Source organism: Castor canadensis, chromosome 12 (genome assembly GCF_047511655.1).
Source record: "Castor canadensis chromosome 12, mCasCan1.hap1v2, whole genome shotgun sequence".
NCBI classification, from domain to species: Eukaryota; Metazoa; Chordata; class Mammalia; order Rodentia; family Castoridae; genus Castor; species Castor canadensis.
Window position 1 is genome coordinate 33,058,446 of NC_133397.1, and position 27,262 is coordinate 33,085,707.

Here is a 27,262-nt window from a genome sequence, read left to right on the forward strand (position 1 = left end):
TATAAACACATTTTGCAGTCAGCAAGGTAATTAGCAGATAGAAAAATAATTTCTTTGTGGAAAAAAAAATCCAAGTGCACCTGCTAAGAATCTGATCAGTAACAAGCAAAAAAGTGACCTTTTCCCTTTTCCTTCCCCTTACCTATAAAATGTAATGTTTAGACTGGCAAATGGAGTGATGTACGTTCTTGAAAAAGGAAAAGCAAATGATGTACATTATAAAATACGCTTTTATGCTATGCATTTATCATGTTAATATTTTCAAAGCCTTGAAAGGTAAATTTAAACATCTTGCTAGATCATGCACACAATTCACATAAAATAGGGAAAGTAGGGGTTCTGGTGCCGTGTAAATGTTTTTTATTTAACTGCTAAAGAAAATGACTCCAAGGTCTTACTGATGTTTCAAAAACTATGGTATCCTGAATAGCATAGATTCTGAATGATTTTCCCTTATACACAATCATTTTTATTGGCTTTTTATGTCAAAGATGACTTTGAGTGTGTGTGTGTGTGTGTGTGTGTGTGTGTGTGTGTGTGTGTGTGTGGTGTGTAGTTCTGGGGTTTGAAATCAGGGTCTACACTTTGAGCCACTCCACCAGATCTTTTTAGTGATTTTTTTTTCAACATAGGGTCTTGAAAACTATTTGTCCAGACTAGCATTGAAGCAAGATTCTCCTAATCTCTGCTTCCTGAGTAGCTAGGATTACAAGCATGAGTCACTGGCACCTGGCAAAGATGATTTTTTTTCACAGTGTGTGATAAGGAGTATTTTTTACCCTTTTACCTTAGGAAACTAAAATATGGGTTTGTAATTTGTCGCAGAAAAGAGAAGAATTACACACACACCCCCCCCTTTGAAGAAAATTGGTGGAGGTCAAGAGGATGGTAGATGACTGGGTAGGAAAAAAAAAAAAAGACTAAGCCTTGGAGGAACAGTTAGTTTCCAGCTAACCCTCCTTTTTATTGTCCTTACTAAGACCAGCTCTCAGTATAATTAACCCTCTGCATCGATCCATCGTTACTAGGTTAATCTGAGAGCAAATAGAAAATACAGGAATGGGGCTTGGCATTGTTTTACTTGCCTTGCTGATAAAAATTAGTCTGGCTGACTGCACCTTTCTTCCTTATAGTCACCCTTTGAAACAAAAATTGCTGGAAAACAGCTGGGTTTGGGGGTGCACGTCCATAATCCCAGCACTTTCAAGGCTAAGACAAGAAGCTTTAGTTCAAGGCCAGCCTGGGATACAAAGTGAATGCAAGGTCAGCTGTAATAGTGAGATCCTATCTCAAAATTAAAAAAGAAAAAGTTTCTGGAAAGTTTAGCTTGCTGAAGCACATTATCTTAATGTGTCCAAACAACCAGTGGGATCACAATGAGGAGCCTGTTTTTTTTTTTTTTAAGCAGTCTCACTGTATTGCCCAGGCTGTCCTGGAACCCGAAGTCCTCCTGCCTCAGCTATCTGAATGCTGAGGCTACAGGCATGTGCCAACCATGTCTGACTTGCAATGCTTGCTTTTAAAAACATTTTCCTCATGAATTAAAAATAAACTTTTTTGCAGTGCTGGGGGTTGATCTCAAGGCCTTGTTCTTGCTAGGTAGGCTCTCTAACACTTGAGCCACTCCAATAGTCCTTTTTCGTGTTGAGTATTTTTGAGTTAGGGTCTTGATTTTTTTTTTTCATTTTTCTTTTATTATTCATATGTGCTAGGGTCTTGATTTTTAACAAGCCTGGCCTCAAACCAAAATCCTACAAATATCTGTCCCCCAAGTAAGTAGGGTTACAGGTGTGAGCCACCGGTGCCTGGGCCAAAAATAGATTTTTAAAAGTGAACAATTGTGCTTACTTAGTCCCATTATTTAGTTAGTATGCTATTGTGGTTAAGAGAGCAGGTTCTGGCCTGAATACCTGGATATCTATTATATCTCTGTTACTAACTAGCTTTCTGCCAATGGTCCTCTCTGCTTTGCTTTTCTTATATGCAAAACAGTGACAATAATATTCACTATCTCATGATTTTGCTGTGTCAAGATACACCCGATATTTATTATTATTGTTACTACTAAGAATAATCATGCATTGTTCTTCAGTGTAGAGAACTTTCTTAGAAAAGCAAAGGTCCCCTTTTTTTTTACTGTTTTGCCAATCTAAAATTTGGCCTAATCTGCCTTTTCTGTTCTCAGTTTATCTTGGTCAATTATGAGTAACTCTTCCTAAATTACAGTTTTATGCTTTCTAAACAATCCCAGCTTCTTCCAATGAATAGCAATTTTCTTACTTGATTAAACAAATATATATTGAACATCTACTACATGTAGGCATTGATCACGGTACTAAAGGTATAAGATGAAGCATGTTTTCTCCCTCGAAGGACCTTAATAGAGAAATTAGAAAAGGGTTTGTTGGGTGGAGACAAAATACTTGGGGCTGGAACACGGCTGACGTGGTAGAGTACACTTGCCTGGTTTGCTCTAAGCCCTGAGTTCAATCTTCAGCATCAAAAACAAAAAGCAATCTGAAGGTGGGAATTCAGATCTGGTATGGTTCTTTTATCTTTTTGCTTGGCATATAAACCTTGTCATGCATGTTTCCACATAGTGGGAAGAGGCTACGTCACCTCCAAGCTTTCTGTCCAGTCCCAGCAGGCTATAAAAAGAATGGCAAAGGGACTTCCATGATACCTCATTGGCTAGAGATACTCATATGGTCACTTTGGTTTTTTTCTGGCAGTTCTGGGGATTGAACCCAGGGCCTTGGTACATGCTAGGCAGGTGCTCTACCACTGAGCTAGACATCATCAGCTTGTATGGCCACTCTTACCTCAAGGAGAGCTAAGGATTAAATTTTAGCTTTCAAACCTCATTAGGTTTTTTTCTTTTTTTTCTTGAGCCACTACACCAGCCCCTTTATTGTGTGTGGGTGTTGAGGGGGGTGGTTTGTTTTTTTTTCTTTTTTTGATATAGGGTCTTGCGAACTCTTTGCCCAGGCTGGCTTAGAACCTCGATCCTCCTGATCTCTGCCTCCTGAGTAGCGAGGATTAGACATGAGCCACCTGCACCCAGCCCTCATTAGGTTTTTGGAAAAGAGCTGGCAAGTGAACCAACCTACATAGGCCACAACACATATGTAATTGACAACAAACTACAAAATGGTATTGAGGGGCACAACTGAAAAGAGTAGACAGGTGACAAGGAGATAAGGAATCACTTGGAGAAGACTATGGGAGTCTGACAAGAAATCTTGGAATGGCATTACCTTGGTGAAGTTACTGCCCACAGCCCAGTCCTGGACTCTGACTGGGCCAAGAGTTGATTAGACAGAGACTGATTGTCACCAAACTTACAAAAGATTGAGAAATAATATACTCTGCCAATTTACTTGTTTATACTACAGACTATTTCATAGTTGCAAACGCAAATTCCTACAGAGATCAGGCAGGTAATGTAAATATACGAAGCAACCAAGAGTAAAGCAATAAACATGGTGGAAGCTGCCAAGTAGAGATAACAAGCCTAACTAAAGGCTTTCAAGCTGGCAGAGTGGATCAAGTGGTAGAGCACCTGCCTAGTAAGCATGAGACCCTAAATTCAAATCCCAGTGCTGAAAAAAAAAAAAAAAAGGAAAGAGTTGTTTAAAGAAAAAACAAAAAAGAAACAGAAAAAAAGACTTTCAAATTAAGATGATTTTTAACATGCACAGGTCAGACTAGACTCAGCTGTGCATTCTGATATGACTTATTGGTCTTCTGATCTATTCCTTTCTATTGACTGGAAAGTTCTCATGTCTTGATAAAGTATATCTGGAAAGCCAGCTGAGTTATAAGGCAGTGTGGTCATGGAATCACAACACTGGGAGGTAGATAGTTTTAGGAACATCTATTCCAAACCAGGGTAACACCTGCATACAAAATCCCTGTCTCCCAAATTCTGGGTCTCTGAGAGATACCCCCATGTCCTAGTTTTCTGGCCTTTCTGCTGCCAACCTTGGATTATTGAATAATTAAAATAAACTTGCTTCCACATACAATCTTATTTTCCCAGTCCTACCTCCTGTCTTAGAGTGACAGTTGTTCCCACATTCTTTGGTCCTCCAGATTACAGATGGTCTTTGTGCAAATGGATCTAATCACATTCAGTTACTTTCGTTTGGAGGTCAGTTTATTAGAGCTTGGAAGAGGTATCTCATTTGCCTTCTTGTACCATAAACACTGATAAGGGGCTATTGAAGCTCTTTTTTTATTCCATGTCTTAATAAAAACTACCTGAAGGGTCCTGAAAGCCTGAAAAAAAATGAAGGAAGGGGTTTATGAATGAAGGAAAGAACAAAGAGAATTTTTGTGAAAGGCCTGGAGTCCTCAAAGTTCTGAATAAGATCTTATTCCAATCTAATCAAACAGTAAATCCCATGGATTCCTCCTTTGAAATATCTGTTGAGCTCCAGAGGCAGAGATTGGGAGGATTGCTGGTTTGAGGCCAGCCCAAGCAAAAAGTTATCAAGATCCTATCTCAACAAAATATGCCTAGCATGGTGCACACCTGCAATTCCAGATACATGAGAGACCACAGGTTCGATGTCAGTCTGAGGCCAGCCCCAGGCAAAAAGTGAGACCCTACATGAAAAATAGAACAAAAAAGGACTGTCGGTGTGGCTCAGGTGGTAGAGTGTCTGCCTAATGAGCTCCAAGACACGAGGCTCTGAGCTCAAATTCTGTTGATTTTTTTTTTTTTTTCATTTCCACTACTGTCAGCCTAGGCTAGGACTTTTCTTCTTGTCTGGACCACTGCAGTTGTCTTTAGGAACAGTAACTCAGTGGTGAATATTCTTTTTTTTTCCAAGGCAGTTCTAGGAAAAAAAAAATAGTTAATAGGCTGGGCGCCATTTCCTCATGCCTACAATCCTAGCTAATTGGGAGACTGAGATCAGGAAGACTGCAATTCAAGGCCAGCCCTAGCAAATAATTCTCAGACCCTATCTCCAAAATAACCAGAGCAAAAAGTACTAGAGGTGTGACTCAAGCAAGTGCAAAGCCCTGAATTCAAACCCCAGTTTCACCAAAAGAAAAAAAAGTAACACCACATTTTCTTTTCAAATAAAAATGAAGTCTATGTAAAACCTGTACATTTTACCACTTTGATTGCTCACTTCATTGAATAAGCATTGATTTTTAGTTATAAGATTTGTTTTTGTGGTGTTTGTGATGAAAACCAGAGCCTTTCACATGCTAAACAAGTGCTCTACTCCTAAGCTACATCCCCAGCCAGAAGGTTTTTGTTGTTTTGTTGTTTGTTTTGAGACTGTGATTCCCTATTGTACCCAGGCAGAGGCAAAAAAGTTTTGCCTAACAAGTGTTGATATTATAGGCATGAACCACCACACCCAGCTTCCAGAAGTAGTTAAAATGCACACACACACACACACACACACACACTTCTTGCTTTACATTGGCTTAATGCTTTAGAGTTCACAAAAAATCTGTTCAACCCAGAAAAACAAGTCTATCTTCACTCTATTGTGAAACCTCCCCTCTGGGTAGGGCACATAACAATACTCAATTTAGAGATATACCTTTTTAAAATTGGATTTTCCATTAGAGAGGTGGTACTTCTGGAAATTTCTTCTTAAGACTGTTTTAGTTGGCAGAGTATATTTCCTGTAAAGTTTTTGTGTATATGCTTTATACTTCCCCCATTTTCCCCCCACATCCAATTTTTTCTGCATATTCCCCTTCACTTTTTTTTGTTGTTGTTGTTGCTGGGAATTGAGTGCTGGGCCCCGAACACGCAGGAGGTGTTGTATCACTGAGCTACACTCCTAACCCCCCTGTATCCTTTCCAACACAATGATTGAATCATGTCATTCCATAATTTAAAAATTTTCCATTCTCTGCAGCCTGTTTATCGACTCATAAAACAAGTTAAGCAGGCCATAGTGCATGCATGTGTAGTACCAGGTGCTTAGGACATTGACCCTAGAGGGTTGCTTGAGCCCAGGAGTTCAACACCAGCCTGGGCAACATAGTGAGACCTCATCTCAAAAAGTTTCTTTGATAGGTATAAAATGATAGGGTTTTCAACTTGTTAGCATCTAGTTATATCTGGATTTCAACATAAATTTAATTTTTAAATTTATATTCGTTTATTCACATTGTTTGGGTCATTGCTCCCCCTATCCCCCACCAAATTGAATTTTTATGAGTTCAAATGTTTTCCTCCACACTATAAAATAGTTGGAATTTACACTAGCTCTTTGTAGATTTACAGAGGGACTTATCTGGCAAGATCTAATTTAATCTACTAACGCCACAGTAGTATCAGCCAATCATTCAATGAGCAAAGTTTGGGAAAGGATTATTTCAATTGATAACATTAAGAAACAATATACTTCAAAGATTATATAGAATTCCAAGAAGTAATGGAAAAGCTGATTGACATTTAATGTTTTCTACACTTTGATAGTCGTCTAATTCAGTTTTTGTAAATCTCCCTAGGTTTTCACAAATTTTAGAAACTTAGCATTTGTCACTTTGTACCACTTTCCAGGGTCATAGTCCCTCAAGAGACTGCAGAAATCAGAAGCCAATTAAGTACATGACCAGCAATACGTAACAGAAGCAAGTGTTCTGCACTTTTCCACTGGAGGGATTTATAGTGAGTAATCTGCTAGGTGGAATTCAACCCAATCCAGTGCATTTCTCTCCAGCTTCTGCACCACTCGCAAGACATGCAGAGGGCACAAACCAAAGAAGCAGGCACTTTAATTGCCAAACAAGAAATACCTTGCTCTTCTCCCGCTCGGCTATTCCCTTCATACTCTTGGAGCTTTGCCCAAACGACTTATGTGCTTTGACCCCATGGCAAAAGTGCATTTCCATGCCTACTATCGTTAAGGACCTGGTACGAACTGTTAACTCTTAAAAAAAAAAAAAAAAAAGTAGGGGTGGCGTGGTGATGCACGCCTCCCGGCACTCAGAGGCTGAGACAGGTGGATGGAGAACTCCAGCCAAACCTGGGCTACAACACGAGACCCTGTATCAAAAAAAAAAATAGAAAAAAAAATTTTTGAGGGATTGGGAGCATGGTTGAAGTGATAGAGCGATTGCCTAGCTTTTGAAATGTCCCATTACACATATTCTCTCAGTCTCCTCCCCGTTCCCCGCCCCACGAGAAACCAAGGCCCAGGACTACAAAGCAGGGAATTCTGGACTACAAAGCAGGGAATTCTGGGGGAAGGAAGTGACGTCAGGCGCGAAGCATGCTGGTCTCCGGCGGGCTTTGCTGAAGGCTTGCTCGGCTCAGCGTGGCTGCCGAGTAGCTGGCGTAGTTCTGAGCTTTGACTGGTCTGTTCCGCGTTTGTCACCATGAAACGTTAAGTACCGCTTGGTTGGAATACGCTGTAAGTATCGCGCAGCTTCAGGACAGGACCTAGAATGCGAGCGCTGCTGACCCCTTGTTGGAGCTTCCTTCAACTTTTAGGAGAAATTGGCACAAATTGGTGGTGGGATCCCGTGGACAGAAAGGGTGAACCTCAGAGAATAACTGCGCCTCAGTTTTTAGCTCAAAGGGGGCGTGGGGCGAACTCCTTCGCCCGAAGGCAAGAGGGCTTGAGGGTATGAGCATCATGTGCAGACCAAGTTCAAAGCAGAGGGAAGGCGACATGGAGTGGGAGGTCGGAGTGGAAGGTGCCAGTTGTTTCCACATTGCACCCAGTCATTCGTGTCGGCGATAATGGCGCCGATAGGTTTAGGTTCTTACTGCACCCTTAAGTCCTGCCTGAAGTCTAGCATGAACTCCTTTTTGCCCCAATCTCCAATCAGCATGAACCATGTAGGCCTCAAAGTGACCACGTGGAGTGAGCTGGCAGAGAGAGAGAGAGAGAAGGAGAGAGAAAAAGAGAGAGGGAGAGTGAGAGAGGGGGGGGGAGAGAGAGAGAAGGAGAGAAAGAGAGAGAAGGAGAGAGAAAAGGGAGAGAAAGAAAGAGAGAGAAGGAGAGAAAAAGGGAGAGAGAGAGGAGAGAGAAAAAGAGAGGGAGAGACAGGGGAGAGAGAGAGAGAGGGAGAGAAAGAAGGAGAGAAAAAGAGGAGAGAGAAAAAGAGAGGGAGAGAGAAAAAGGGAGAGAAAGAGAAGGAGAGAGAAAAAGGAGAGAAAAAGAGGGAGAGAAAGAGAGGAGAGAGAAAAAGAGGGAGAGAAAGGAGAGAGAGAGAGAAGGAGAGAAAGAGAGGGAGGGAGGGAGAGAGAGATTTAAATACCCATCAGTGAGACTCAGGCATGATCTGATTGGTTAGGATCTTATGGTTCATGCTGATTGGGGCAGAAGGAGAATTCAAGCTAGACTTGAGGCAGGACTGTGACCCTGGAAAACAGGAGCTTAAGGGTGCAGTAAGAACCGAAACCTATCTGCGCAATTATTGCCAACATACCTCCCTTTTTTGCTTGTTAAGGAAGGGGGGGCGTTGTGTTCACTCTGGCTTCTTTGAGCTGGCAAGGGGCGGCGTAGGGGAAGGGAGGGTTAGTTGGCAAACAATGTTGGGGTGCTGAGCCTCATGATGGCGTACACCCAGGCTCCGAAAATGAAAATTTCCTCTTCCCTGAAGTTGATGAAGGTCCCTTGTAACCATAGGTCGTAGAGAATCTCAAGCCAATCCTCTGGGCTCCATATGGCGGGTATTAGCATCAATCTTCGCGTAGGGAGTTGAGGAATTGTAGCAGGCGTCCTGTAAGGGGTTGTTGATGTTTATAACCCGGTGTCCTGGTAGGGTCCATTATAGGTGTCCTCTGGTTATGCTATCAGGGGTTGGTATCCTTGAAGGAGAAGCTGGTTAAAGGTTTGGTTAGAGATTTTGTTGACCTGGGTTTGTAGAAACTTTAACAGACAAGGTAGGAGGGTGCAAAAGGCAATCAGCATGAATATAGGTCCGAGGAGGGGTAAGAGCCAAGCAAGGAGATCTGCTGGCAGGGGGCGTTGTATGGGGCAGTCTCCTTAGGCTCCTGTGTCCTGGTGGGGGCCGTCATAGCAGTCCTCTGGGCGGTTTTGGAGAGGTTGGTATCCCTGGAGGTACAACTGGTTAATTTTTGATTAGCAATAGCAGACATGTAGTATGATACAAGGGAGGAAGCCTAAGAATAGGAGAGCAAGAAACATAGGCATTAGGATGGGCATTGGCCAGGTGAACCACTGTGAAATGCTGTTCCCTAGACAATTTCAAGAGTCCTCCAATTCCCTTCTCCATTTTTCTCCCATCCAAGTACTAACCTGGCCCGACCCTGCTTAGCTTCCGAGATCAGACGAGATCGGGCACGTTCAGGGTGGTGTGGCCGTAGACTCCATTTTTCTAATTGTTTCTTGAGAGGTGCCGCCATTGGGGGAACCCATTGAACTTGACAGCAGTGGGTGTCATGAGAATGACCAGATGAGGGCTGGTCCATCGAAGTCCCAATGGAGAGGGTAGAAGATCCTTTTTGGAGAACAAGATGCCCTGGTTTAGCAGAAATTGTTATAGGATGGGGCAGGATCTGGTTTGCATGCTCTCTGAGAAGTTCCTTGAGAAGGCAGGTAGTCAGCCAGAGGAGCAGAGTCTGTTAGAGGCAAGTTTTCTAAGAGAAATGGGTGGCCATACATTATCTAAGACCCAAATAGGAATATTAGGAGGAGCATAAAAAGGTGTTTGTTCAGGGACTGCGTACTTAGGGATCCAAATTCTGCAAAATCCTATAACTGCCAGGAAAGCTGTAAGCTGTCTTATGGTATGGGGGTTGGGAAACAGAAGATTGGATTGATGCATTTATGACTCAGGGAGTGAGTCTGTCCCTTTAAGGCCACACCTAGGTAGGTGACCTGTGGGAGGCAGGGGCTGTCAGGATTTAAATATAACACTCTTGGATAAAAGAGAGCTTTAGCTCATTATTTTATATAAATTGACACTTTTAACCTTTTAAATGTTTGTACCATATTTAGATAAAGTATAACATAACTCTGTTACAAGGTGGTCATTTAAGACACATAAGCAAATATCTAAATGAACTCTGATTTAGTAATACTTAAAGCTTGACAAGATCAGCAGAAAACACAAATAATTTCTTTGATAAAATCTTTCTCTGTAATGGTTTTTTTGTAGATGTTACTCAGAGCAGAACAATATTAAGATAACCTTGTTATTTCATAGACATAGACGGTTTGATTTTAGCTTGACATGATCCTAAAAATCTTTTAGGCAACTCTTAGATTATATTCAACTATAACTTTATCATACACCGAAGATTTTATTATACACTTTTCAAACTTACTCAGACCTTCATACAACATGCTAAACCCTTTGATGGTTTGTCCTTATCCTTCCTATTTGAAACAATCTTTAGGACAAACCCTTCTTTACAAAATCCCTTCTCATCCAAAAAACCATTCCTTTTTTCCTTTAACTTCTCAAAAAATACATTTATTACTTATCTGTATCCTTTCCAGTTGTTTACTTTGTAACTTGTGTTTTAAAATTAACTTTTATAAGAATTTTAAATTTATTATAGGGGCTGGAGCAACTAATTTGTAGCCCTTATTGTTTTTAGGAATAGGCGTAAGGCCTCATCGTCCCTCAGGCTTGGTGTGGAAACTGTGAGGGATTTTTGAGTTTTATTTGAATAGGGAGGGCTATCCTGACTCACCCTACACTCATCTCATCAGTCCACATTGTGGAGTCTCTTTGTTCCTGAAGGAGGGGGCAGCAGAGATAACTGCCTGGGGGGAGGAGAATTTGAGCTTTTAATTGAGATAGTAAATCCTGTCCCAGCAGGGACACTGGAGTTTCAGGTACTATGAGGAAAGAGTGACAGAAGAGGAGGTCTCCCCAAGAGCAGGCCAGAGGCCAGGTCAACTAGTGCTCTAGGGGATGGCCAGATTTGCCCCGAAGGATAACTTTTGTCATTGGACCGGGGACCAGGAGAAAAAGGTAAAACAGAGAAACGGGCTCCACTGTCTAGGAGTTTGATTAGAGATTTTTTTTTACCTGGGATCTGAGAAATTGTAGTAAACAGGGTAGGAGGGTGCATAGAGCAATGAGCGTGAGCAAAGGGCCCAAGAAAGACAGGAGTCAGGTGACGAGAGGAGAGTTTAGTAGGTTGGTTAAGGTGTTTTTAGTGGGTGTCTTTTGGAGGTCCTCAGCCAAGTCTGTTAATTTGTTGACATTTTGTTCTACTAGTCCAGAATCATTGACATAGTAGCAACATTCCTCCTGGAGGAAGAAACAGGTGCCCCCTTTTTCAGCTGTTAAGAGGTCTAGTGCCCTGTGATTTTGTAGGGCCACCTGGGCTAGAGAAGTGAGCTGACGTTGAAGGGAGGCCAGTGAGGCTGAGGTGGATTTGAGGGTGATATGTAAGCGATCTTCAGAGTCTTTTGCTGAAATAAAACTATGGCCAAGGGCTCCCCCCACAAAGCCTGCAGCAACAACGGAGGTCGCCAGACTTATACCAACCATGATGGTCAAGAAGGCCACCGGTGCACTTTGGTCGAGCGCCAAATAGGAGGGAAAATTCAGCTTCCCCGTAGAGAGTGAGTTGGAGGACTATAACTACCAGTGTGCAGGGCCCAGGAGTAGCTTGAGTTATGCAAGAGTATAGGGTGTTGTGGCACCAGAAATATAGCCCCAGGGGGGATGCCAGTTGTTCTGCAATGGTAAGATTTGTATGACAGGAGAGAGAAAAGTTGGACCAAGGCACTGAGGACTGGACATAGCAGGTGTGTGTGGGAGGAGGACCTTGTGCAAAGTCAGGTTTCCATAAAGGTACAGAGGGCAAGGGAGGAGCACATGAGAAGTTCCACAAGGCAGGGGAAGCTTTGATAGAAGACAAAGCATTAATGGGAACTGCGGCCAGTAAAGGGCGCTGGAGGGAGGCACAAAGAAAGCAGTCAGTGACATTTATGGGCACGGTTAGGTTTAGGAGTTGTAGTGAGGCTTGGAATAGTTGGAGCCAGGTTGGGGAGTGGAGGGCTGGTGAAGGGATTTGTGTAAGTTTTGTTCGGATTGTAGAACCTTAGTAGCTACCTCCTTCTGAGTGGTGATTGGAAGGGTTAGTTCCCTGGATATCATAATGTGAGCTGAGGGTTTTGAGGAGTCACCCTGAGCATGAATGGCTGCCTTTTCACCCTGAACCCATCTCTTGTCCCATGGGTCGGTGCTAGTCAGCACCCCCACAAATAGGAGATTGAGAAGAGAGAACAAAAGGGGAAGGTTAAGGCACATCTTCGGGGATGGGGGAGGGAACACGAAGCTGAGAGATGTGAATTTTTAAGGCGTTTCCAAGGGAGGGGGTGCAAACGAAGCCAGGAGAGAAGAAAGCAGGGAGCAGAGAGGAAGGGCCGACGGGGTCATCCTGTTGGATGTCCTGGGGGGATCAGGCTGGCTTTAGCCTGGAAATATGAATCCAAGATGTTAGTTTCCCTGGGGTTTCCTCAACCGGGCTGCAGTAGGAGTGCAGAGGATGATTTTTGGGGGGACCTTTCCATTTTGGGGTTAGGGGTTTACTTTCTGGGAAAGGGGGGAAAAGTAGACCCAGATTTGCCCTGAATGATAACTTTTGTCATCGGACCAGGGACCAGGAGAAAAAGGTAAAACAGAGAAACGGGCTCCACTGTCTAGGAGGAAAATGACCTTTTGTTTTTCTGCCATTATGGCTCCTCAACATTGATGCCAAGAAGTGGAGTGTGGAACAGGAGGCTGGGACCCGTCAAACCATAGGAGGAGGCACCTCACCTTCCATCTGGTGACAGGGGCACTTAGACCTCCAGTGGTTACCCTTGCAGAGCGCAGGGTCCCGGTTAGGGGCGGGGCTGTCTCCCAGGCTGTCCACCCTTAAGCATTCTCTGCAGAAGTGCCCCTCCTGTCCACCATGAGGCCATGGTGTCTCTTATCTTTTCTCTCCTGTAGTAAGGTCCCGGACATACAGACATAGCTATAAATACAGACATGTCTAGCTGTATTACTTGGCTTAATGACTTCCCTTCAGCCACAGTCTGAGTTTTTTACGAATATCTGCGGCTGACTGTCAGAAATTTATCTTTGAGGAGAACCTCTGTCACCTGTGACTCTGAGTCCACGTGGTATGCTTTCTGATAGGGTCCTTAAGATGCTGTAGAAAGGTAAGAGGATTTTTTTTTTAGGTTGTTGCTGTAAAGTAAAGTTGGTATTTTACATTGACACATGACACTCTGGAGAGCAGGTCTCTGAACTGTTCTGGGCCTCAGTTTCCTCACTTGAAGAATGAGGGATCTGGTCTAGGTTAACTCAATATGTTAATTCCGAACTTGGATTAAGAATTCGAGGCAAATCACAGGTGCTATGTGCCTCTAGGATGGAGATTAGAGGTAAGACATTTTCTTGTATGTAACATTATATTAACTCAAACTGGTGATGGTTTTGCATTTAGGTAGCTGGCAACATGAGTGAATGGACAAAGAAAAGTCCCTTAGAATGGAAAGGTTATGTTTATAAAGAAGTCAGAGTAATAGCCAGTGAGAAGAAGGAGTATAAAGGATGGTTTTTAACTGCAGACCCCGTCTCTGCCAAGTGAGTATGCATCATACTTCCTTAAAATCATGACAGTCTTTTGTGTTCCCTGTGTATTATATCCAAAGGAAGAAAGCAGATCGATAAAAGCCTAATTATTTTCACAGAAGAGGTTAATTACCTTTGAATCCAAGTGTTGTTTTAACGATGAATTATCTATCAGACTAGAAAAATTCATAGGAATGGGATATAGAATTGTTTGTGTTTTGTAGTACTGGGATTGAATTCAGTGCCTCACTTTTACTATGCAGATGCTTTACCATTTGAACCACACCTCCAGCTTCTTATGTATTATTAATGAAAAATTTCAAACATACACAAAGGTAAAGTGAGTAATATAATGCACACAATAACTTTCTACCTCCTCCCAAATATTTTAAAACCAATTCTAGACATTTTATAATTTTTGTTCGCAAATATTTCAACATACCTCTTAAATGACATGGATGTTTTAGCAAATGTGACCACAATTTTATAGACCTAACAAAATAATAACACCTTAGATCACCTAACAAATTTAATGACAATTTCCTTAATATTTGCTAATTTCCAGGTTTTTTCTTTTTGCTGGCACTGGGACTTGAACTCAGGGCCTCCGCCTATTAGGCAGGCACTCTACCACTTGAGGGACTCCACCAACCCAGTATGTCTCTTAAGTATCTTAATCTGTGACTCTGCACTTTCCCCTTTTTTGGTTTCCATGCCATTTATTTTTGAAGAATCTAGGTCATTTGCCTTACAGAATTGGACATACTGAATTTAACTTGTTACATTATTATGGTATAGTTTAGCATGTTCTTTTATTTCCCATATTTCCTATAAATTGGCATTCAGATCTAGAGGTTTGATTAGGATCAAATTTATTTTTTGCAAAATTGTGGAGGTACCAAACACACTTTTTGTTTTAGAATGACTTTGGATTATAGAAAAGTGACAAATTACAGAGTATCCATATACTCTTCCTCAGCTTTCCTTAAAGTTCACATCTTACACATTCATGGTACATTTGTCCAAGCTAAGTATTTGCAATAATTAAACTATCCATGTTATACAGTTTGTACAGTGCTTCTACTAGTGGCCTTTTTCTGTGCTAGGATTCAGTGCAGGATCTCAGGTTACATTTGCTATATTTCCTTAGTCTTCCCTGATCTGTGAGTTATTTGGTCTTTTCTTGTTTATTATGACCTTACAGTTTAGAAAAGTACTGGTGAGATATTTTGTAGAATGTCTCTCAATTTGGATTTGTGTAATGTTCTTATAAGCGGTTATAGGATTTTGGGAAGAAGTGAAATTCCCTTCTCATCGCATCATAACGTTTTATATAATTTATATTTTATTCATTATTTTGGCATTTGTGTTCATGAGTAGAATTAGCTTAATAGTTTTCTTTTTTCATCCTGACCTCTAGTTTTGGCATTGAGATTATATTAACCTTGGGCTGGCATAATGGCTCAAGTGGTAGAGTGCCTCCTTAGCAAGCATGAGGCCTTGAGAGTTCAAACCCCAGTACTGCCAAAAAAAAAAAAGAAGAAAAAGGTGAGATTATATTAAGCTAACTGGGTATAGTGGCATATAATTGTATTCCCAACACTCTAGAGGCTAAGAGAGGATAATGGTGAATTTGAGGCCAGCCTGGGATACAGTAGTGAGATTCGGTCTCAAAAAAAGAAAAATACTGTGAGCCCCATTAAATGAGTTAAGGTATAGTCCCTCTTTTGTAGTTGCTAGAAGAATTTGGTTAGGTTAGAAATTCTTGATCTTTGAAAAATTTATAGAACTTGTCAATAAAATTTTGTGGGTCTTTTTTTTCCCACCTTCCATGGGAATATTGTTAATTACTCACTTTTTATTAAATATTATAGGACTACTTCTCTCTCTCTTTTATGTTTTTGGTGGTATTGAACTCAGGGCCTGGTGCTTCAGGGCCTAGGCAGGTGTTCTACCACTTGAGCCATGCACCTAGCCCGTTTTTGCTTTGAGTTGTTTTTCAGGTAGGTGCTTGAGGTTTTTTTTCACCTGGGGCTGGCCTCAGACCTCCATCTTTATACGTATGCCTTCCAGCAGCTGGAATGTATTGGTTTTTGTTTTTTTTTTTTGTGGTACTGGGGTTTGAACTCAGAGCCTCATGCATGCTAGGCAGGCGCTCTACCACTTGAGCTACACTGCTAGTCCTAGAATATATTGTTAATGAAAAATTTCAAACATACAAAAAAGGTAAAGTGAATAAAATAATGGATACCATACCCAGTTTGTTGATTGAGATGGGGGTTTCACTAACTTTTGCCTAGGCTGGCCTTGAACTGAAATCCTCCTGATATCCACCTTTCCAGTAGCTGGGATTATAGGAATGAGCCACCTTGCCTATCTGTCTGTTTTTTTTTTTTTTGCACTAGTAATTTACATTTTCCTAGAAAGATTTCTGTTTTAAGTTTCAAAGTTTGTCCTTTGTCATAAATTTGTTCTTAGTATTTTCTGTTAATCTTTGCTACTTAATTACTAATATTTGTATGTGTGCTGTCTCTCACTGACTCTTAGTGTTGCCTGAGTTTTGTAATTTATGTATTTTTTTTCCTAAGAACAGCTTTTGGATTTGATGATCCTTTTACTGACTTTTGATTTCTACTTCATTAATTTTCTGTTTTGTTGTTTTCTTTTCTTTTGGTGATACTGGGGTTTGAACTCAGGGCCTCATACTTGGTAAACAGGTATTCTACCACTTGTGCTACTCCACCAGCCCGCTTTGATTTGATTTTCTTTTTTTTGTGGTACTGGGACTTCAACTCAGGGCCTTTACCTTGAGTCACTCCACCAGCCCTTTTTGTGAAGAGATTTTTTGAGATAGGGTCTCTTGAACTATTTGCCTAGGTTGGCTTTAAACAGGGATCCTCCTGATGTCTGCCTCCTGAGTAGCTAGGATTACAGGTGTGAGCCACCATGCACGGCTTCTTTCTTTTTTTCCTTTGGTACTAGTGATGGAACTCAGCCCTATGCATGCTAAGCATGTACTTTACCACTGAGCCACCAACCCTGTTAACTCATTAGGTAATAGATTAGCTGTGGACTACAATGGTTAGCTTTAAGCTAAGCAAAAACTTTATAGATATTTGGGATTCTCAGTGTTTGTTGAACAAGTGAAAGCATTTGTTGGTGAGAAGATTAATTTCAAACCAAAGATTGGTCCCTCTTCTTCTGGTGACCTGTTTGGGTTGATGATGCCTCTTACTCCATTACTTCTTTCATAGTGTTATGAGCTATTTGTTCTGAACTTACTTTTCCTCCAAAGTATTGTCCTCGTGAACTTCCTTGAAGATGGCAGCTTATCTGTAACTGGAGTTATGGGACATTCTGTGCAGACTGTTGAAACTGTGAATGAAGGGGACCACAAAGTAAGAGAGAAGCTGATGCATTTGTTCATTTCTGGAGATTGCCAAGGACACAGCCCTGAGGATCTGGAAAAGAGAAAGAACAGCCTGAAGAAATGGCTTGAGAAGAACCACATCCCTGTCACTGAACAGGGAGATTCACCAAGGACTCTTTGTGTGGCTGGGGTTCTGACTATAGACCCACCATATGACCCAGAAAATTGCAGCAGCTCTAATGAGATTATTCTGTCCCGTGTTCAGGATCTTATTCAAAGACATCTTGAAGCTTTCCAATTAGAGGTCAAGGACTATGGACATACTGATTGAAATTGACTTCATTTTTTTTTTTTGTTTCTATAAAATATTTTGAATGTAAGTCCATCATATTATAAGACTTTAAAGGCATATGAGTGTTATGTATATGTGTCTATTTTTAAGTTTTTGTTGTTTTGGCAAAATCAAAGGTGTGGATTATGAATGCTAATTTGCCTGGAAAATATGAACTGATGCAAGGATAGTATCAGGTGCACATGGAAGTCAGAATTGTAAAGGTCTGTTTTGTGATGGGGATATGCCCATATTTTTGGCAAGAAATGTATTTGGAATAAGTATAAATGATAGATTCAATGTAAAATGTTAAGGTGACATCACAATCTTAAGTTTCTTGCTTTAACTAAATCTGTATTTTTCTAAATGTTTCTTATATTTTGGTGTAATGACTAAGCTTTTGAGTCAGAGTATGCTATGATTTGAATATGGCTTGTGTCTCCCTAAAGATTCATGTTTTGGGAACTTGCTCCCCAGAATGGCAGCATTGGAAGATGATGGAGCCTTTAAGAGATGGGGTCTAGTGGGAGATGCTTAAGTCTTTGGAGTCTTCAGAAGGGATTGTGGGATCCTAGTCTCCCTGGCTTCCTGTTTGGTCATGTAAGCTCTTCCACCACTGTGATGTGATTTATCTAGGAAAACAGAGAGAAAGCACTCAAGTGAGAGTACACAGCCCTCATCAAAACAGAGCCTATGCCACTATTATGCTTTTGTACCTCCAAAACTGTGAACTAAATTAAAAAAAAAAAAAAAAAAAAGCTTTTCCTCATAAGTAGCCGGTTATGGGTATTTCTTTTTAGTGACCAAAAGCTGACTAATATGGAGTGTATCTTTGAAAGTTTTGACTGTCAGTAAAATCTTAACACATAAGTTTTATAACTTTCAAAGCCTTTAAAGTGAGCATTGGTTAGTATCTCTGAGGAAAAGTTTAGTATGGCAAGGTATTCTGTTGCTGAACTCAATTCAGTTCTTATGCTTAGTGAATTCAGCCCAGTCTTTGTTAGAGAAGTTTTTCATCACTGTGAAGAATGCATGAGGGAAACAGTTTTAAGTAGGAAGGATTTATTTTAGCGGTTTCAGAAGTTTCAGTCCATGGTGGGCTCCAAAGCTTTGAGCCTGAGGCAAGACAGAACATCTTGGGGAAGAGGGCATGATTTTTCAGAGCTGTTTGCCTCATGGCAGCCAGGAAGCAAGGAGATTCCCTGCACCAAAGGCTTCTTCCTCTTTCGCCTTTTATTCCATCCCAGTCCCCAGTCTGTTGTATGGTGCCGCCTATGTTTGGTAGCAGTGTGGGGGGGGGGCTCTTCCTCCCTCCCTTAGTTAATCCTCTGGAAACACCCTCATAAACACATCTAGAAATGTGCTTTGCTAATCTCCTAGGCATTGCTCAATCTACTCAAGTTGATAATGCAGATTAACCGGCACAGATGCTTTCTAATAGTCCCAATTCCCAGGGTCAGGCTTGCCTGAGGAAGAGGATGCAGGAGGCTTGCTTTACCTACATTTGACCCTACTCCTTGGAAGCCATTCACGCCAGGAGATTCTGGACTAGAAAGGCACTTGTTAGTTTGGGCATGTCTAGCCCTAAAATTCCTACATCAGATTTAGAACTGCAAGCTCCTGACTCCCTAGGACAGCAAACGGCCCGGCCAAATTTAGCTTGTTGTCTCCACCGTTAAATACATTTTCAGTACATTTTGTTTTACATACTGTCTGTGGCTACTTCCATGCTATAATGTTAGAGTTGAATATTTGTGACAGAAGCTATCTACCATGTATTTATGGAAAAATACGATCCTTTACAGGAAATGTTTATCCTGTAAACATTTGAACTAATTGATGAAGATAGATACTTGAACTAGTTGATGAAGCCCAACTCCCCACGGCAGTTTTTGTTTTTTTTTCCGCCTCCAAGGCAGTTTTGACTAGGACAGACCCCTGAGGCTGCCACAGGCTGAACTTGCTCCCACTGCTCCCGGGTGTGTCTGCAAGAGATCAACTGGGCAGCTCATTCTGTCAATTCTCATTTAGGTCCCTTTGCCATCCATACAAAAGAATTGGTACCTTTTGGAAAAAAATCTTAAAATATCCAGGTTTGAGAGTCTGTGAATACAACCTGATAATGTAGCTATTTCCCTGCATAGTTGTCTGCTAACAAGAGGTGCCTCTTGCATTTTTGTAAGCAAACACGGCTGGACCAATATGAGTTCTAATTGATTCTGCTTCAGTAGGGCTTGGTTGGAACCCAGGAATTTGCTGACCTTTTTTTTTTTCCAGTACTGGGGTTTGAACTCAGGGTTTCATGCTTGCTGGGCAGGCACTCTATCACTTGAACCATTCCACCAGCTTTGTTTTGTATTGGGTATTTTTGAGATAGAGTCTCACAAACTGTTTGCCTGGGGCTGGCTTCAAACCTTGATCCTCCTGATCTCTGCCTCCTGAGTAGCTAGGATTATAGGCATAAGCCCAACTTCTCTCTCTCTCTCTCTCTCTCTCCCCCCTCTTTTTTTTTTTTTTTTTTTTTTGTGATGCTAGGAATAGAATCCAGGGACTTGGACTTGCTAGGCAGTCTCTTTATCACTGAGTTACAGCTGCAGCTCTTGTTTTTTTGTAGTAGGGGCTTGCTATGTAGCTGTGCTGTCCTTCAACTCATGGTCTTCTGCCTCAGTACTGGGATTACAGGTGCACAACACCATGCCTGGCAGGAATTTGCATTTCTTTTTTTGGTGGTCTTGGGGTGTGAACTCAAGCTTCCTGCTTTTGAGGTGCTCTACTGCTTGAGCCATGCCTCTGACCCAGGAATTTGCATTTCTAACAAATACCTACCTAATGGTGATATTACTAGTCCCAAATTGCATTTGCAGAAGCACTATAGAAACTTTAGGGGAATGGAAGGTCTTACCTGAGAGCTTTTCAGTTCCCTGATTCTGAAGACAAAGTTTAGTACATAGCTTTTCTCCCCATTCAGCCCCAGAACATCTTTAGAAGCAAATAGAGGAAGGAGAACAAGAACTAACTGAATTTAGCACAGAAAAGATCATTTTCAAGGAGGCCCTTGGAAAGAAAGATGCATGTAGGAGTTATCCACAGTATTGTTTGTTCTTGGCCTTGGCTGGGGGACAGGTTCTGGTTGCATTGGTGGTGGTAGATGTATTTGCTGTCTAAATAATGAGCTGGGACATAGATTGTTTCTTGGCAACTGAATCCTTTGATTGTTTAAACAATTTGCTTGCAAACAAAATCCAAGTGCTGGAAAGGGTAAATGATCCAGCTCTGCTATGGAAACTGCCTGCTTCAGGAGTTTCCCTGTCAGTGCCTCAGCTAAGACTGTCCCAGGAGTTTACCTCACCTGTTTCTGATCCCTCCTGTGGGCTGTCAGCATCTATGGCTCCAGATTCTCTAGAGGGAGATTCTTCCCCAAAGCTGGCTCTGCTTAATTGCCAGCTCTGGGCGGTGGCTAGAGCAGTCTTTAGACATGGTGTCACGAATACTTTTTAAAACAAAAGGCTGTTTGGGCTTTCACGGAGGTTTTTGGTTTTGTTTCTTTTAATCTCTTTAGAAGCAGAGTTCTCCAACCTTTGCACTGATTTCTTCCCATCTAGTTGTTCATCTGATACCCTAAATATTCCCACTTTCTCCTAGTAATGTTATGGCTAAACTAGATTGTTCCCCAAATTAAGTTTAAATAAATTATTAATGAAAATTCAGAAGCATCCACAGTCAGTTGCTTTACTTTCATGGGAATTGATGAAAATGTTTCGATGTCCCAAAGTAGATTGTAGAATGCTAGTCTGGGCTAAGAATTGCTATATAGTTCATGCTTAAATTTTAAGAGAAATCAGAGCAGAGAGGGACTATAATTATATTTAGTTGCTTCTTCAAAATTCAAACTGGTTTTTATATAGTATTACAATATTAAAGGCTTTTCTCATTTTTTCTTTTTCCTTTTTGGGGGGGCATGGAGGAGTAACTGGGGTTTGGACTCAGGGCCTTGTGTTTGTGAAGCAGGTTCTCTTCCACTTGAGCCATGCCTCTAGTCCTTTTTGCTTTGGTTATTTTTGGGATAGGGCCTTGCATTTACTTACGCCCCAGCTATTCTGGATCCCAATCCTCCTATCTCCACTTGCCATGTAGCTTCCCACCACACCCAGCTTTTTTTTTTTTTTTTTGGTGGTGCTAGGGTTTGAACTCAGAGCCTCACACTTGCTAGGCAGGCCACACTCAGTTTTTTCATTGGTTGAGATGGAGTCTCTGGAACTTTTTGCCTGGGTTGGTTTTTTTTCTTTTCTTTTTTTTTTTTTTGGTACTGGGGCTTGAACTAGGGCCTACACCTTGAGCCACTCCACCAGCCCTTTTTTTGTGAAGGGGTTTTTTCAAGATAGGGTCTCAGGAACTATTTGCTCCGTCTGGCTACAAACTGCCATCCTCCTGATCTTTGCCTCTTGAGTAGCTAGGATTACAGGTGTGAGCCACTGGTGGGCTGGTCTTGAACTGTGACCATCCAATCTCTGCTTACCAAGTAGCTAGGATTGCAGGTGTGAATCACCACACCTGTCTGTCTGTCTGTCTGTCTGTCTCTCTCTCCCCGCTTCTCCCTCCCTTCTCCCCTCCTTCTTTCTTTTTGACAGGATCTCACAGTGTAGCTTAGGCCAGCCTTGAATTCACAGTCTTCCTGCCTCAGCATCCTGAGTGCTGGAATTACAGGTGTACACCTGGTCAGCATTGGAGGATTTTTCTCTTATTAAAAAATTATTTCAGGCACATATGAATATAATAATAAAAATAAAAAAAAAATGAAAAAAATAAAAAATTATTTCAGTACCCACCTGCTTTTTACTTTTGCATATTACTTTATAATTCTTTAAAAAGTTTTCACATAATTGTAATGTGCATTATTTTTTCTTTGTTTCTGTACTCTTCACAATTCTAATGTTGAAGATAATATTCTATTGTGTTGAATTCTAATTTATGAAAACATTCTCCTATTATCAGTGACATAAGTGCATAGAAATGAAAGTACTATATCAAAGTGTGAATGTATATAAATTTTTCCTTATATTGCTTTTAAAGTGTGCCTTTTATATTGGCAAGAGCAATAAATAAGTGTATATACAAATTTCATCAGATCCTTCTGGTATTAACATTTTGTTTAACTTTTGCTTCTTACCGTTAAGTGGTAGTTTAAAGCCACTTTGATTTGATTTCTTTGTTAATTAGAATTTCCTGTGTGTTTGTTTATATTCAGTAAGGGAGCTGTTTGATTCAAATCTTTTAGAAAATTAGACAAGAAATTATTTCACTTGTGTTCTCATCATCCTGTCATTTTATCTATTTATGTTTCTATCTGATCTTAGATGGAAATATATGTTAATTAAAAACTAATTATTGCATACATGCAGTGCCTTTAACTTATAAATTTCAGATTTACAGAAAATTTGCAAGAGTACAATAAAGAATTCCCACATATGTGTCACCCAGCAAATGTTACTATTTTACCACATTTGTTTTTCTCTTTGTGTTTTTATTCATTTTTTTTCTTTCTGAACTGTTTTGAGAATAATTGTGGAAACAATGGAATGATGAGGACATTCTTCTAACCATAGTGCAGTCATCAAAACCTGGAAATAAACACTGCTATTGTGCTATTTTAATACAGGCTATATCCAGATTTTGTCTACTGTCTCAATGTCCTTTATACCAAAGAAAGATGTTTTTATTCGGATCATGTGTTGTGTTCAGTTGTTTGGTTTCCTTTAATGTGGACTTTAAACTATCATTTCCTTTAATGTAGGCCGATTATTTTGTAGAATAATGCTCAGTTTGGGTTTCCTTATGACACAATTCAGAGTATGCATTTTAGAGTAGGAATACCCTGGAAATGGTAGTGTGTTCCTTTCAATGTATCATATTAGGAGGCATGCAGTGTTGATTTTCTCCATTTCTGTTGATGTTAACTGTGATCACTGACTTAAGGTGGTGTCTATCAGATGTCTCCATCATAAAGTTACTATTTTTGTTTTTCCAGCAAAAGGTATTTTCATACATATTCTTTTTATTTTATTTTTCCTAAATACAAATTGTGTTAAATTTATGTGTTATAAAAGTTAAACTTAGGGCTGGAGGCATGGCTCAAGTGGCAGGGCACCTGCCTAGCAAGAAGTAGGCCCTAAGTTTAAACCCTAGTGCCACTAGTAGGAAAAAAAAAAACTGAACTCTTTTTTTTGTTGGGGGAGGTGCTAGAGATTGAGCCCAGGACCCTCTTCATGTAAGCACACATTTTACCACTGAACTGTACCCCCAAGTCAGAAAGTTAATTTTTAAGAAACTGTCAAATTATTTTCCAGTGTGACTGCTCCATTTTACACTCCATCAGCGTTCTATGAGGGTTCTAATTTCTCCTTATCTTGAAGTAGTTGCATGTCTTTTTAAAATTATTATTGTTTTTGTGCTGGGTGGGGTACGTTGTAGCATTTACAGAGGCTCTTACAATGTATCAAATATATTATATTTGAATTTATCCACTCCACTGCTCTCTTATGTCCCCCTTTGATGACAGCCTTTTTGTGGTTGTGAAGTAGTATCTTATTGTGGTTGTTTAACTTACTAATGACTACATCCAGCATCTTTTCATGTGCTTGTTAGTAAGCTCTTGATTTGTATGTCTTTTTTTGGTGAAATGTTTTTTCAAATATTTTGCCTACTTTTAAAATAGGGTGTTTGTTTACTTGAGTTATGGGAGAGTTACTTATGTGTGCTACAAATAAACACTTTAAAAGATACATGATTTTCAGGGCTGGCATGGTGGAACATACCTGTAACCCTCACACTTGGGAGACGGAGACATGAGGATCATTAGATCCAGTGAACTTTGTTCCTTTTAAAGATTGTTGGAATAGTCTATATTCTTTGCATTTCATATAAATTTTGGTCCAGATTATAAATATCTGCAAAAAATGCCTGTTGAGATTTTGTTGAATCAACTTGAGAGTTATCATCTAAAGAATGGCTCTCAGTTTATTTACAACTTCTTTAATTTTTTTTTTTTTTAAGACAGGGTTTCCATATATAGCCCAGGCTCTCTCAACCTTGAAATCCTCTTGCCTTAACCTTTAAAGTGCTGGGATTACAGGCATTCACTACTATGCCTGGCCCTCTTTATTATCTTAAAACAGTGCTTTGTAGTTTTCATTGTACAAGTGTTGTAGTTCTTTTGTTAAATTTATTCCTGAAGTATTTTATTTTTTTGATGCTACTGTGAATAGAATTAGTTTTCTTAATTTCATTTTGAAATTATTAATATATAGAAACAGTTGACTTTTGTGTTTTGATTTTGTATTTCTGCCCTTGCTGAGGTCATTTATTGTACACATATTAATATTATTTCTTTAGAAATACACATTGAAGAGGAAGTAGGAAGTAGGTCATAAGCTTATTCACTACTTCTGTTTTGGTTACATGCAGAAGTTTGCTTACCAGATTTAAACAAGCACACCCTAATTGCTGAATGAAAGATTTTTTTTTTTTTCTCCTCTGTGGCAAGGCCTCCTGCATGCTAGACAATGGCTGTACCACTGAGCTATCTGCCAGCCCTGAGAGAGTTAAAAAGCATAATTAAAAGACTTGGTTGAAGTCCTTAGCGACTTTTATTTTCAACCAACAGGCATCTGGATCCTTTAGACGTTCTTTTAAGAGGCCAAATTATGTTCCAGATTGAGTTTATTAAATAAACCGTTTCTCTGCTCTCCTAATTCTCCTGTGTTCCTGTTTGTTTTTGTATCCTGAGTTCCTAGCATGGTGACTGGCATATAGCACCTGCATAAAATATGTTGGCTTAAATGAAATTTTAAATATGGGAGGCTTTTGTGCAGCTCCACGTGGGTTTCCGACTAGCCACATAGCACACATCAATTATGAACTGGACAGTGGGCCTTGTTAACTAACCAGATTGCTTCACTTAATCCAATCTTAGCCATGCTTGCTACAGAAAAGGATGGTATAAAGATTTATGGGCAAAAAAAATAATTATGGGTTAGAAATAATAAGGACAGCTGGAGTTTAAGTGGGAAAGTGCACAGGTGAAATTCAGGGGCAGAAGAGCAGTGTCAACAGAAACCCCATAATTACTGATTGTTTTGTGCTGGTCTGTAATCAGCAGTTTGTTTCCTTATCATATGGGATAGTCCTTTGGTGCCTGTCGTAGCATATTCCCTGATTTCTTTAGATAGCTGTCTTCTAGAGAGCATAACACATCCTTGCTGTTCTGGTTGGTATTCTTACTGACAATCTAGTCCTAAAACTGATTTCTCCAGTTCAAACAAAGGAGAGGAGAGTTATTGAACCTAGAAATTAACGTTCCTACTTAGTCTTAACATTCGGTTTTACATGACACAATCACATCCCTGTAAGTGCTATGTAACCTTCATCCCTTTAAAACCCTGTTTGTGTCTTAGCATACTTGTCAAAGTCTGCTAGGTTGAACTTTGTTCAGTTAGCACAAAGATAATAAGGGTGTGTATGTTTTAAATGACTTAAAATGAACCTCAATGTGATAATGAATCTTGCAGTGCCAAGTATTTAGCAGTTGGCAAGCACATATAAATTGTATCTTCCCATTTTTAAAATAGGTGATTAAAAAAAATAAAAACAAAATTTAATGGTAGAATGTGTTTTTAAAGTAAAGCTGTCTTCATCTATGTCTGCATGACTTTTCCCATCTGTACATCTAATTTCTTCAAAGTCTTACATACTCTCCACTCTTGATAACATGGTATACTCATAAAGCTCTTATTCACACTGTACATACTTTGTATTTTCTTCTTTTTTGTGGTACTGGGGATTGAAACCAGGGCTTCACACATGTGAGGCTCATCACTTTCAACACTGATCTTTGTTGTGGGTAATTGTGGAAGTAGGTTGAATTTCTAAAGCCATCCCATGGAAGTTACTTTTCACACAAAAATCTCATAATGATTATTATTCCCACTTTTTTTGCTCCTAGAAAGCGGTAAAAAAAAATCTAGTTGATTTATACATAGCCATACCTTGTCATAGCTGTCTTTACTATGGGATGTGTCCTGGCTTACTCACTTAGTTGGGTTAAAACTGACTCAAGAGTAGATCTGAGCTGGGCCAAATAGAACAAAGATGTTGCACAGAGGCCATAATAATGTCTGTGTGAATAAGCTCATGTTGGGTTGCTATCCTGTATCTTTATGGGTCACATAGATTCGTATACAGGAATGAGTGATTGTCTAGAACTTTCTCCACTCTTTGCCAAAACAAATCATTAAGACATGGAAGATTTTAAAGCACCTTAAAGATTGGTGATTGTCTACAAATGTTAATATCACATGTCATATCAGGGGTGATAATTTAGAAATGGCAAAAAGTCTCTTCATGCTAATGATTAAATGTTCATTCAGACATTGCAGTTTCACATTCCTAAGACTGAAAGACACGGGAGAAGTCCGTGACCCTGGAACAGTCTGAGACTATTGCAGTGACAAGAAACTGTGTTAGCTTTTTCTATGTTGTTTCCTCTGAGCCAGTCTGTACTGTGAGTACTCAAATATTGACTGGCATGGATTCACGATCAAGATCTAACTTCCGGGACTGGGAGTATAGCGCAGTGAAGTTTGCCTAGCAAGTGTGAGGCCCTGTGCTCAATCCTCAGCACTGAAGCAACAACAACAACAAAAGATCTAACTTTTGAAAACAATAGCTACCTTTGTGTTTATTAATTGGCTGAGTAGTTGAAGCCAAGTTCCCCCTGAATGTAAGGAAAAATAAGCCTTCAATAAGTGCTCAATTCCTGCGTGATTTGGGAGGAAACAGCCAGCTTCTACCTAGAGTGTTCAAGCATAATAATGGCAGAGTGAGGTGAGCATATCCTGCTGCCTCCAGGAATCCATTATTTACATGGCAGCTAATGGCACCCATAAGACACCCTCAGAGTGTGAAAGCCTGAGCCCATCCCCCCAGGCATAGCGATTGAGAGATCACAACAGTTGAGTCCTCACTGT

The 27,262-nt window shown here is 40.3% G+C and overlaps 1 protein-coding gene across 1 annotated transcript; it reads left to right on the plus strand.

The window, feature by feature from the left end:
* The first annotated feature begins 7,255 nt into the window (after nt 1–7,255).
* On the plus strand, nt 7,256–25,889 carry Gemin6 (gem nuclear organelle associated protein 6). The gene is made up of 3 exons (XM_020161982.2): nt 7,256–7,394; nt 13,412–13,551; nt 16,835–25,889. Exons 2-3 carry the CDS (start codon nt 13,424–13,426, stop codon nt 17,238–17,240), a joined length of 534 nt encoding a protein of 177 aa, XP_020017571.1. The 5' UTR covers nt 7,256–7,394; nt 13,412–13,423; the 3' UTR covers nt 17,241–25,889.
* The last annotated feature ends 1,373 nt before the right edge of the window (nt 25,890–27,262 follow it).

Excerpts from the sequence above, each read along its gene's own strand:
- Gemin6 (XM_020161982.2), top strand. The coding sequence starts at position 13,424 with ATGAGTGAATGGACAAAGAAAAGTCCCTTAGAATGGAAAGGTTATGTT. Across the intron at positions 13,552-16,834 it reads GCAGACCCCGTCTCTGCCAA|TATTGTCCTCGTGAACTTCC; the intron begins GTGAGTATGCAT and ends TTTCCTCCAAAG.